At 38.6% G+C, this 11,509-nt stretch overlaps 1 protein-coding gene across 1 annotated transcript in view; it reads right to left on the bottom strand.

The window, feature by feature from the left end:
- The window catches only part of pacrg (PARK2 co-regulated), a 113,682-nt gene that overhangs the window by 49,201 nt on the left and 52,972 nt on the right, over nt 1–11,509 (bottom strand). Inside the window, exon 4 of the mRNA XM_060880419.1 lies at nt 2,929–3,078. Within this exon, the coding sequence (XP_060736402.1) occupies nt 2,929–3,078 (150 nt within the window). The remainder of the gene's footprint in view (nt 1–2,928; nt 3,079–11,509) is intronic.

Here is an 11,509-nt window from a genome sequence, read left to right as displayed (position 1 = left end):
AGAGAGAGAGAGAGAGAGCCCTGCAGGTGGCCAGATTGGAGTAACAACCATGAGTGAGACATATGGCTGGCAGAGACACACACACACACACACACACACACACACACACACACACACCCCTAGTCCTCTGTTACGATCTATTTCTATATTACCACAGCAGGTAGTTAACTTCTTCTGGCTTCAATTTTTTCAAATAAAAGCTGCAGTTTTTACAAAAAAACAAAAAGTGCTCATGCTGCTTTCAGAGCCAGTGTCTAATCTGTCTAATCCCCATTCCGCTTTTCTACCGCAAAACAGCCCAGGAAATGAGTTCACCAAAACGCTGCTGGCTTGGAGCTGAGAATCGGAGACATCAGGCACTCGGAGATGCCGTCATTTCACTCGCAACATCTCAAGCAACCCAAGTCATTTACATAATCTCCAGTAAAACACACCATGAAAATATTTCTTTCTTTCTGTGTTTTTTAACTCAACAATAGACAAATTTAAGGTAGAAAAGCAGAGAAAAGCATTTTATACAAAAGAACTGTCTGAAAAGAAGCTGCAGTGTTAAGAATTAATATTATAAGAATTAAAACCTTCCTTTAGGCGAATTGTCCATAGTCACGATATTTCGAACGATGCATCAATTTAAAAAACAAATGAAATGAATTAAGGCAACAATCATGAATCAATTATAAACTAGTACTAGATCAGAGTCAGCAGTCTTGTGGTTTAATATTATTGTCAAATATCTATTCTTTGCTGAAGAATCACAATCGGATTGTATCAGATTCCGAATTCGAATCAAACTCACGAATCGTTTCAGTAGTAGATTCAGTAGTATCGATAAAAATATCAAATCATTACCTTAAGAATCAGAATCATATGATTAATTGATTCAGAATCAGTGGTATAGTTGAAGTAAGAGTTCAAATCGTATCGAATCAGATTCTGTGGTACCGTCAACTGAATCTGTGCCCAATGAATTGATTCGTTTTGTATCATAGTATACCGGATTGTCAAACAGAGCATCGTATCATATTGTATCACATTCACTAGTATCATCAAATAGAGGAAATCAAATTTATAGGCTATTGTGTCAATAGCACCACTGACAATATTGTGTCAATAGCACCACTGACAATATTGTGTCAATAGCACCACTGACAATATTGTGTCAATAGCACCACTGACAATATTGTGTCAATAGCACCACTGACAATATTGTGTCAATAGCACCACTGACAATATTGTGTCAATAGCACCACCACTATTGTGTTGTATCAGAACAGATTCAGTATGGTCAAATTTCCAGCTGTTGCCTGAAGAAGCAAAATCAAATTTGGGGAATCCTCTGTTTTCCTCACAACTCCGAAACACATTAAGTAGAAGGGCTACTGTACGTAGCTCTGAAAGTGTGTGTCTCTGTGTGTGTGTGTGGTGTGTGTAATGGCCTGTGATTGACCAGCATCCAATCCCATCCAATCCCACCCAGTCCCATCCAATCCAATCCAAGGTGTATTCTGGTCTCACTCACAGCATTCTCAGGATTAGGCTCCGGATCCATTGGGACCCTGACCAGGATAAATTGCTTACTGAAGACGGATAAATATATATTAGGAAAGTATGTTTTTGTAATCCATTTACATTTTAGTCATTTAAATATATTACTTGGACAGACCTTTTTTTCTGTTTAAGTGGGAAATCTATTTCCATGTTATCTGTTTACACACACAGTTCAAAACGTGCACAAAACAGAAAGGAGACCCGGTTGTTGTAGCAGCTTGGTGTGTGTGTGTGTGTGGGTGTGTGTGTGTGTCTGCAGTAAAGGATTTAATTAGCTTTTCAGTGTACTTTAAGCCACATTCACATGTTGTGTATGCATTACACGTACATTAGGTATGCATTACATGTACCACATAAACACACACACACACACACACACGCACAAACAGTGACATTTTGTAGATACACACACAGGATACTAGACCTCATTAAGAACCATTTGTTTTAGATGCGTGTACCGGGCTGTAACAACGAAAACCAGCAGGTGCAATATTGCCACAGTGTGTGTGTGTGTTCGTGTGTGTGTGCGTGTGTGTGTTCATTCTCATGTATTTGTGCTTTTTTTCCTTCCTTTCCTGTGCACCCCCTCCCCTACCCCATACTCAAAGCTAATGTCACACATGAGCTCACTACAAATGCTGATAAAACAGCACTCTGTGTTTGTTACACATGCCGCTTAAATTCTTCTTCTTATTCTTATTATTTTGCGTGTTTAATAACGTCAGTGCTCTGAACTCTCCCAGTAAATCCTTATTATGCAGGGCTTAAATTTCGGCTGCTTCGGTTTACCAAACTGTACGTCAAAACACTTTTCAAAACACGTTTTGCTTCGTGAGGACAAGTCAAATCTCCAAACTGTCACGAATTACTCTCACTTTGGGCGAATGTGTTCCCTGAAAGGGCAGCACACACACAAACACACATATACATACACACACGCACACACACACAGACACACACACACATGCACACGGGACCCTTTAATGCCACTGAAAATGAAAGCCAAATGAGTCAAATTGTGTATTGATTCGTGAAGTGAATGTACATTAGTGTCTGTGTGTGTGTGTGTGTGTGTGTGTGTGTGTGTATGTTTGTGTGTGTGTGTCTCTGCTGATTCAGAATATATTGTGTTACAATGTGTGTTATGCTGGGAGTTGTCTTGTTGTGTAGTTGTGTAGTGTATGGTCATGTGTTGAGCTTTGTTGTACTGAACGAATGTGTTGTCTTGCTTGTGTTGTGTTGTGTTTTTGCTGCATTGCATGACACTTTCATGTGATCTTCACCTTGTGTTGTGTTTTTCAGTCGTGGGTCGTGTTTGTTCTGCTGTATTGTGTGCTGTTTGTGTGTGTTGTCCTTCTGTTCGGTGCTCCCTGTACTCACTGTTCATGTTCTTGAACATGTTGAGGATGGGTAAGATCTGCCTGTAGTACGGCACCAGAGCTTCTCCCACCATCTCTCCCGACACCACCAGGTGCTGTAGAACCTTCAGCGTGGAACAGATCACCTGCCGAATCCTCGTGTTCAGAGCGTCTGAGACAGAGAGAGAACGACAAATCTTTCTATTTCCATCAAGTTCACTTGCTACCTTCATTTATACTGAATATACAGTTATCCTGATATTCTGATCCGTATTGAGATTTTATCCCAAAGTGGGCGTGGCCTAAACCAAAAGGTGATTATTATTATTATTATTATTATTATTATTATTATTATTAATAATAAATATAACAGCAGTGTATATTTGCATATTTAAATATTTATATCTATTTAAATACAAGTTTTATATTAAGAACACTGTAATAGTTGGTAATTAGCATTTTAACAGCAACATTTAACCAACATTCCCAGAAACCTGTACAGTAGGTGCTTCACGTATACTGTGTATAATTGTTAAGGAGACGCTTATTTAACATGTACTGAGTCTTCGTTGTAGCAGTCAGATGTGGATTTAAACACTTTAAGCCCTTGTAGCCTCAGGTTTGTAACGTGGTCCAATTAAATGCACCTGAAGTTTCAACGTGCTGTTGAATTATATGCTTTTCTGCTCACCGCGGCTGTGCAGAGTGATTATTTGTGCTACCGCAGACATCCTGTCAGCTCTTGTCTCTCATCAACAAGGCTGGACAACTGATGCTTGCTGGGTGGTTTTTGTTTTGCGCACCATTTTACCTGTTGTGTATAAAAATCCCAGGAAATCCACCTGGCTCTGGCTCTAACATTCACAGTGAAAAACACAGAGATCACATTTTCCCGCATTCTGATCTAGTCTTGAATGTGAATATTACCCAAATCTCCTGCTCTGGATCTGCATGATTCATGCATTGTGATGCTGGTGCATGACTGACTAACTGGATAACTGAATGAAAGTGTAAAAGTTCACATGCTCTTATTAAATCTATCGGATTTGGTTGTCAAGCCAGAGAGAGACCAACGGGACGGAAAGACCACAAAGAAAAAGGAAAAGAGGGGGGAAAAATAAAGACGTTAAAAATGATAGAGAGGGAAATCATTTCAGAGTCTAACCTCTTAAACGTCTGGTTTATTATTCAGCCATTCAGCGTTAATACATACGATGAATTATTCAGTGACTACAGTGACACTAATAAGGCAAGTATGTTGTTACGAGAACAAGGAATGTAACCTTAGCAGCCATTGGAGGCTCCTGGGAGTCGAAGGGGTTAAGACCCAAAGAGCATTATTAAATCAGAGGGCGATAAAGTCACACCGAAATAACCACACAACAAAAAATATTCAGAAACAGCTTTGGAATTTGCTGAAAGCAACAAAAATGAAGCAATGTTTCATTTCTCGGACTAGCATTTACTGAAAGGTTAAGCAACATCTTGTTTGTGTGTGTTTGTGTGAGTGTGTGTGTGTTTGTGTGTGTGTGCTTGCTGTTCCCTGGAGGAGTGATAACCCTTCCGCACGCAAATCAGTCTGAGCATGCATTAGCATTTGCAGGCCCTCCACTTAGCCTAGCCTGATAAGAGTAATCCTCTCTCTATTAAAGCAAAGTAAGCCTAGACGGACGGACACACACACACACACACACACACACACACACACACACACACAAACTTTTGCTAAATGAATTCCAGGTGGTGCATTAATGTCTGTGTGCAATCAAAGGATGGTGGAAGGCAGAAAATGCATGAGAGAGAGAGAGAGAGAGAGACAGAGAAAGAGACAGAGAAAGAGAGAGATAGAGAGAGATAGAGAGAGAGCGAGAGAGAAAGAGATAGAGAGCAAGAGAGAGAGAGCTAGAAATAGAGAAACAGAGTGAGAAAGAGAAATAGAGAGAGAGAGAGAGAAAGAGAGAGAGAGCGAGAGAGAGAGAGAGACAGAGAGAGAGAGCACTTCTGTATTTTATCTGAACCTCTCTCCTATTCATCATCTCCCATTTGATTCAGTATAACACAGTGACAGACTGAATGAATGAGAAGACAACAGACAGACGCTGTGATTTACACCTCTAGTAAAAAACATTATGCCTCGGCGCTACCGTGTCCTCTATTCTGATTGGTCAGAAAGAGCTGATTAATTTCCTCGTACTGCAGCGTAATTGAACTCTCGTTTATTTTCCATAGCAGCAGCTCCGACAGGAATTCCTTCTATAAGCGTAAAATTACAGGTTTGTACCAATACACTGTTTCGAACACGGTATTGTTTCTATAGCAACAACTTACACAGGGACTTGTATAGCAGGTGCTTCATATGCATAGAGTTCAAAAAAACTAGCTTCTTGTCTATACAATATATTCCACTAGATTTTGGAATGTGAGCTTTCATTACATTTAAACGTTCTGATTCGGTTCTAGTCCCATCTCCGGCCCTGTCTTATCTTCTGTCCTCAACCTTTTGCTGTTAGACCTTTAAGACTTTTTTTTTTGCTGGCTACTTGTGGATTTCAGCCATGTTTTTCCTTTCTGAGCAGACTGAGCCGAGGTGGAGTGAAGAATCATTGGGGAGTATCTTTTAAAAAAAATGACTGACAAGGGGCCCATACACACACCCACCCACACACACACCCACCCACACACACACACACACACACTGACTGAGGCTTAAACTATTTCTTTTCATCATGTTGTACATATTTTTCAGGGTATTTTATACAAATTATAATAATAAAAAAAACACGAACGAGTGTTGCATTCAAAGTAAGCCCAAGCTTTACATTTCTTTCATCCTCCTTGTTCCCAGTTTCTCATTGCACTTCCTGGTTTTGACCTTTTTCTTATTATACGCCGCTTGGCATTACAGGAAGCCGACGTGGCAGGAATTAGTTTCATTGTAGAGAAAGCGATTGAATAAACAATAAACACTACTTATAAAATGAATCGCAAGGTTTCAGGATTAGACGCTGATATTTTGTGACTCTTGTAAAGATATATTTTCAAAATCGAATGGATTCAGCTTTAGCACGGAAACAACATGGTTCCAAAGCAGGGCAACACTAACAGGACAAAAACTGAAGGCATAAAATAAAACATAAGTTTAATACCATATACACGTACATAGAAGTATGTATCCAATGTTTTTTTTTCCCTAAAGCGCTCTGAATTTAAGGGGAATCTTATAAGTTGTTATAGAACTTTGAAAGTGCACTCAGGAGTATAATGTCCTCGTTATGATTTTCACATCCAATAACAGGTGCTGAGCTTCTTTCGCTCACCTGTAAATCATCTGCACAGTGGAGGGAAAAAAAAAAAAAAGGAAAAGACGTTTGGAAATCTGGGTTACAAAGCCACACAGCAATCTGACACATGAGAGAGGGCAGTTGCTTTTTTTTATTAATATAGTTTTTTTATATAGGCTGTCCTACAAAAAAAAACCTCAGTACATATCTATGGCCTGAGGCGAAACAGCGTTAGGGGTTTGGGGGAATTTGAAAGGCACTAAAGGCAACACTAACTTCTTAAAATCCAGTTCTATAAAAACTTGTTGCTTGCAGTTATCTTTTATTACTTAACCACATAAGGAAGAAAACAATCCGGGAAAAAAGGACAATTTTCCTGAAATGGTTTAAAAGGGGTTTGCTAACAATTATATTTCATTACTGAACAAAGAAACTTTTTATTTTCCTTTTCTTAATACTTTTTCATTAAAAATGTTGCATTCATAAAAATGACAACCTTCAGCTTGTGACTTGTTATTGTGCTCATCTACTCATGCATAAACATGTATAGTGTTGTTGTTGTTTTTTATCCCTTTATAGTTGCAGTTGTTGTTGTACAGTATAAACCGAATCATACGTTATTGTGGAACAGCTGCAAGACAAGTCACTTCCTGTTATCTCTTATATAAATGGTGCTTTAAGCGAACATTCCCTCAACATCCTTGCTTTTATCTCTGTCTTTAAATCCATCTTTTTTTTTAAAACGTCTGACACTGGAGGCTCTTTCAAACAGTTCCATTGACAAACCTTTAAAAAATAAAATGTCAACACTATTGTGTTCGTGCTGACGTCATATCTGGACTGCGCACTCATCAACAGTGTGGTATAATTAACACACAAAAAAGTAAACACACAAAAATTTTGCACACTTTAACACAGTTTTAGCACATTTAGTTCAGTTTGATGTTGAACGTATCAATTATGTTAAATCTGTGAAATCTTTCTCTCTCTCTCTCTATCAAAATTGTCATTTATTTTTAAAACCTGTTTATAATTAATCTTCGAGCATGTGCAGGCACATTATTAACATTGACCCTTGGTTCACATTACAAACCGGAACTACAGTCCGAGTTGTGCAGTTATTCGGCGCTGCAAGAAACACAACAGGACATTTTCTAGCTCTCTGTACGTCAATCTTAACATAAGTTACGTAAGTGCAATTTCCTCACGCTGGGTGCACTTTGCGCCATGCTACGTCAGGTTCGCATTCACACTCCATTCATTTTCCAAGAAAATATAGCAACCTGAGCCACTTGAATGGTCGCTGGAAATGAACAGGAAAAAAAAAAAGAAAAGAAAAAAGCAAACAAATTTGCTACACTGACCAAATACGATGAAGTCTGATTTGTGTTTAAAAAGATATTTGGTAGAAAAACAAATCATAATAAAAAGCAGGTAATGCATCTATGAGGTACGGTAAATGTGTGATTGTTACTCATTATAATTTAATAATAATCTGGAATAAAACAAACCAAAAGCACAACTGAAATATTATGATATAACACACTGGGGAAAAAAAACCAAAAACAATCCGTTATGACACGTATTGAAGAGCCTGAAACGCATTACCTCATTAGTAAGACTAATGTCCAGATCAGATGGATGGCCTGAAGAGAACACATTAGCCGGTTTTATGATTTTGCTGCTAGGCTCTGATCCTGACATAAATAACGTCAAAGAGATCTGTTAAATGCTTCAACGTGTCGAGACGCCGGTTTCTCCGAGGCTAGTTTATCAACATCTGCGTCCAAGCGCTGTGTTTGAAGATTTCATCCCCTGAGTAGAACATCCAGATTTGTGCATTGGACTGGAGATGATTCAGGTGAAAGGTTTACTTCCTCTGAAGTTTTGCGCTTTTCCTGCTTTTACAGGTTTATCGTTCATGGCCTGAAAAAAGGCATGCAGTGATTTGAGAAACCACGGCACTGTTATGATATTCCATCCAATTTTCTCCAGGAGTACATTGTGGCCTGAAATCTCTTGTGGATAGAATCTCAAAAGGCTGCAATTTCCAGCAATTTGAACGTAGCAGTTGCTTCAGTCGTAGGATCTTGTTTCACGTCGTCTGATTCAGCTACGTTTCTCGTTGCTTCTCAGATTCTCAATGTAATCTTTCCATAGCGCTCGGCTTGAAGCGGATAGAACCTCCGGTGTTAATTCAGTGCAGTTATTGACATCGGTCAAAGGTAGATAACGTGCTGAGAAATTAAATTTAAGTGCAAAAGTGAGATAAGGTGTCAAAATTGTTTAAAAAAAAATTTATTAAAAAAATATTTTTGAAAGTAAAAGGTTACTATTTTTAATGTACTCAAGTAGTAAATGTTTCTTTTTAATGTCTGTATGTGAAAAATAACTTTTATTTGCTAGAAGATGGTTTTAATTTGAATGAAAATACTCTGATTTGCCTAAACACTATTCAATCCTTGCAGGGCTAATACTAAATAGTTTGCCAAGAAGTTAATCTGAAGTAAAATATTATGGAAATGACCAATTTATATCATTAGCTAGAATCTGACTGGCTGCCTAGCCTGGTTTTTGTTAGCAATAACTAACTAAATAAATAAAAACATGCTAACTTTAATAAATATAGGCATGTTAGAAATGAACCTCAACATTTAAAACAAAATAGCTGTTCAAGTTACATTTCAACACCAATTAAGTCGAGTATAAACCTGCCAAAATAATACGTCAGAATAGCAACAAAAGACAATTAGTCAAATATTTTGTACCACTAGTGCTGGAAAATTCTCTTATTTTATCATTTGTGTTGAAAAATATGAAAAACTAACTGGAATATTTAAAAATAACTTGCAGCTTCTGGTGTAGACTCTAACTACATTTAAAGACTAGGCTGTGTAAAGTTCTATTTTTGTGCAGGCACAAACGTAATTTAGTAGCATAACGCTGGTTTATTGCTAATTTAATCTTTTTTTTTCCCTTTCACTTCCAATTACTATTTTCATACTTCATTTCATAAATGTAATTGAACAAAAATATCCTAAAATATCACAGCAGTATCCAGTCCCTTCACACGGCACTTGTGCGTCGTTTTGTGCTTTCAGCTTTAGGGATCTACAGTACTTTCATTCCTCTCTACAAAACCTCACAAGCTTTGTCAGGTTGGATGAGGAGCATCGCTGTATCTCTATTTTCAGGTCTCTCTAGAGATGTTCAGTCAGGTTCAAGTTCGCTCAAGGACATTCGCAGACTTGTCCTGAAGGCACTTGATGATTGCCTTAGTCTGTGTTTTCTTGGAATCTCCAGACTTGAGGTCTTGTTTCTCATGGACCGAGAGTCCCCTGAGTGTTTTAGTGGACAGGCGACTTGTCACATGACTTCCGTCTGACTGCTCTACCATAAAGATGTGATTAGTGAGGTGCTGCAGAGATGCTTGACCTTCTGACAGACTCTCTCATCTCCACACAGGACCTCTGGAGTTCTGTTAGAGTAACCTTCGTTTTCTTGATCACGTCCTTGACTGTAGCTCGTCTCCGTGGTTTGCTCAGTCAGGCTTGGAAACTGGCTCATGCGAAATTCCCTGGATTTGTTCCATGCTGGAAAATGAAATTGAAGTATTACCAACCTTACTACTTTGCTCCAAAGATGTTGCTGGTGATTACGGCTTTGAGATTTTTTTTTGATTTTTTTTTTTTTTAGCTGAAATGTGTTTCAGTTTTGGGTCTAATTTCTAGAGTATCTTGTAGAAATATCTCTAGAAATTTCAAACTTTTCACTCCACCAAGATTCGGTCAGGCGATCGGCTTGGCAGTTAATTAGTTACACCTTGTTCCCTTGCTCCGTTAATAGCAGCAGAGATGTGTCTTGCTGAACTGTTCACGCTGCTTTCAGGTGGTCCTGCAACTCTTTTTATGTTGTCAACTATTACCTTCTTCCTTATTAGTCTAGGACCTTGTTGTAGGAAGCTAATTTGAAAGTAATTATGAGTCTGAAAGTGAATGGGTTAAAAAAAGTATGTTGTTATTTAACAAAGGAAAAAAAGGTCTCGTCATTAATACGGTGAAGCTGTCTGGAGGGTTTTATTATTATTTCCTGAACATACCTGGAAGGAGAATCTTACAATAATCATCCTACTGTATAACCACACTTTACTTTAGGTTTATTATCCTTGAAATGAATGGAAATTGAAGAAATGAATATGATTTCTGAGCCTCATTCCAGCACATTCGGTCTCGTTTCCTGTCAGTGCCGAAATGCTAGCTGCCACCAGCTCTGTTCAGATGGTTCATTCAATATGACTCACTCATATACTCTTCATTCAAACACAAACATTGAAATTCTAATTACCAAACCACGGCACACCATTTTCCCCAGGTGTGACATTTAGCCTGGTGGATTGTTCAATAATTCATCTTTCTCATGTGGAAGGATGGAGCGGAGGGATGGGAAAAGGAGGGAGGAGGAAGAGGAGAGGAGAAAAGAGGAGAGGTGAGGAGAGGAGAGAGGTGAGGAGAGAACGATCTATCAGTGCGTGCATCCGCCTGCAAATCTCTTGGAATAAAGTAATCATTAATTCATGTGTCAGCGTGCCGCATATTGAACTCTAAAAGCAAGCGACCTTGGGCACCAACGCCTTCTCTAAATGCCAGAGCTGGGTGACATTTGGAAGGTTTTAGTAACTGCGTTGAGTCAAATTCCTGATAGAAATATATCCGCAATATTAGTCAATCTCCAGAAATACATGTCTGTGAGCAGAGAGTTTCCAGAGGATTAGAGACTGTGCTTTTAAAGTGAGCTTGTTTTTAAAGGGTTTGCTGATATAGAAATTAACACCTTGTGCCATCGTTCCTACGCGTAATTATCGGCACAGGACAAAATTCTGCGTCTCAAATAACACGCTACACACTATGCACTCTGTATGTGTTCTACTGTCTGGTGTATGGATTTTAAAAAGGTAGTATTGTCTCAAATGTAACACTAACGATTGTTAACTATCTGGAAATGACAATTGACGGCAAATGACGTCAAACATTTTGCCGCCTGGTAGCTCCACCTCTATTTCACTATGTGAACAAAGCTGCGAGCGTTGAATGTTGTTTTTTTTGTTGTTGAATAAGGACGATATCAGGGTACTTGCAACAACAGAGATACGATATACTGCTAACAGCAGAATACCAGCTACTAACACAGGTAAACATTTAAGTTTTACTATTTACGTTTATACCACTGCCTCTAGCTGCTCGGTTCTGATTGGTCAGAAGCTTTTGGTTCATTTTTAATAACAGCAGCACTGGCAATTCTCCAAATAACTTCATGGCAAGATTA

Source organism: Tachysurus vachellii, chromosome 10 (assembly GCF_030014155.1).
Source record: "Tachysurus vachellii isolate PV-2020 chromosome 10, HZAU_Pvac_v1, whole genome shotgun sequence".
NCBI classification, from domain to species: Eukaryota; Metazoa; Chordata; class Actinopteri; order Siluriformes; family Bagridae; genus Tachysurus; species Tachysurus vachellii.
The sequence above is the reverse complement of the archived record's forward strand: the minus strand, read 5'-3'. Positions and strand labels throughout refer to the sequence as shown.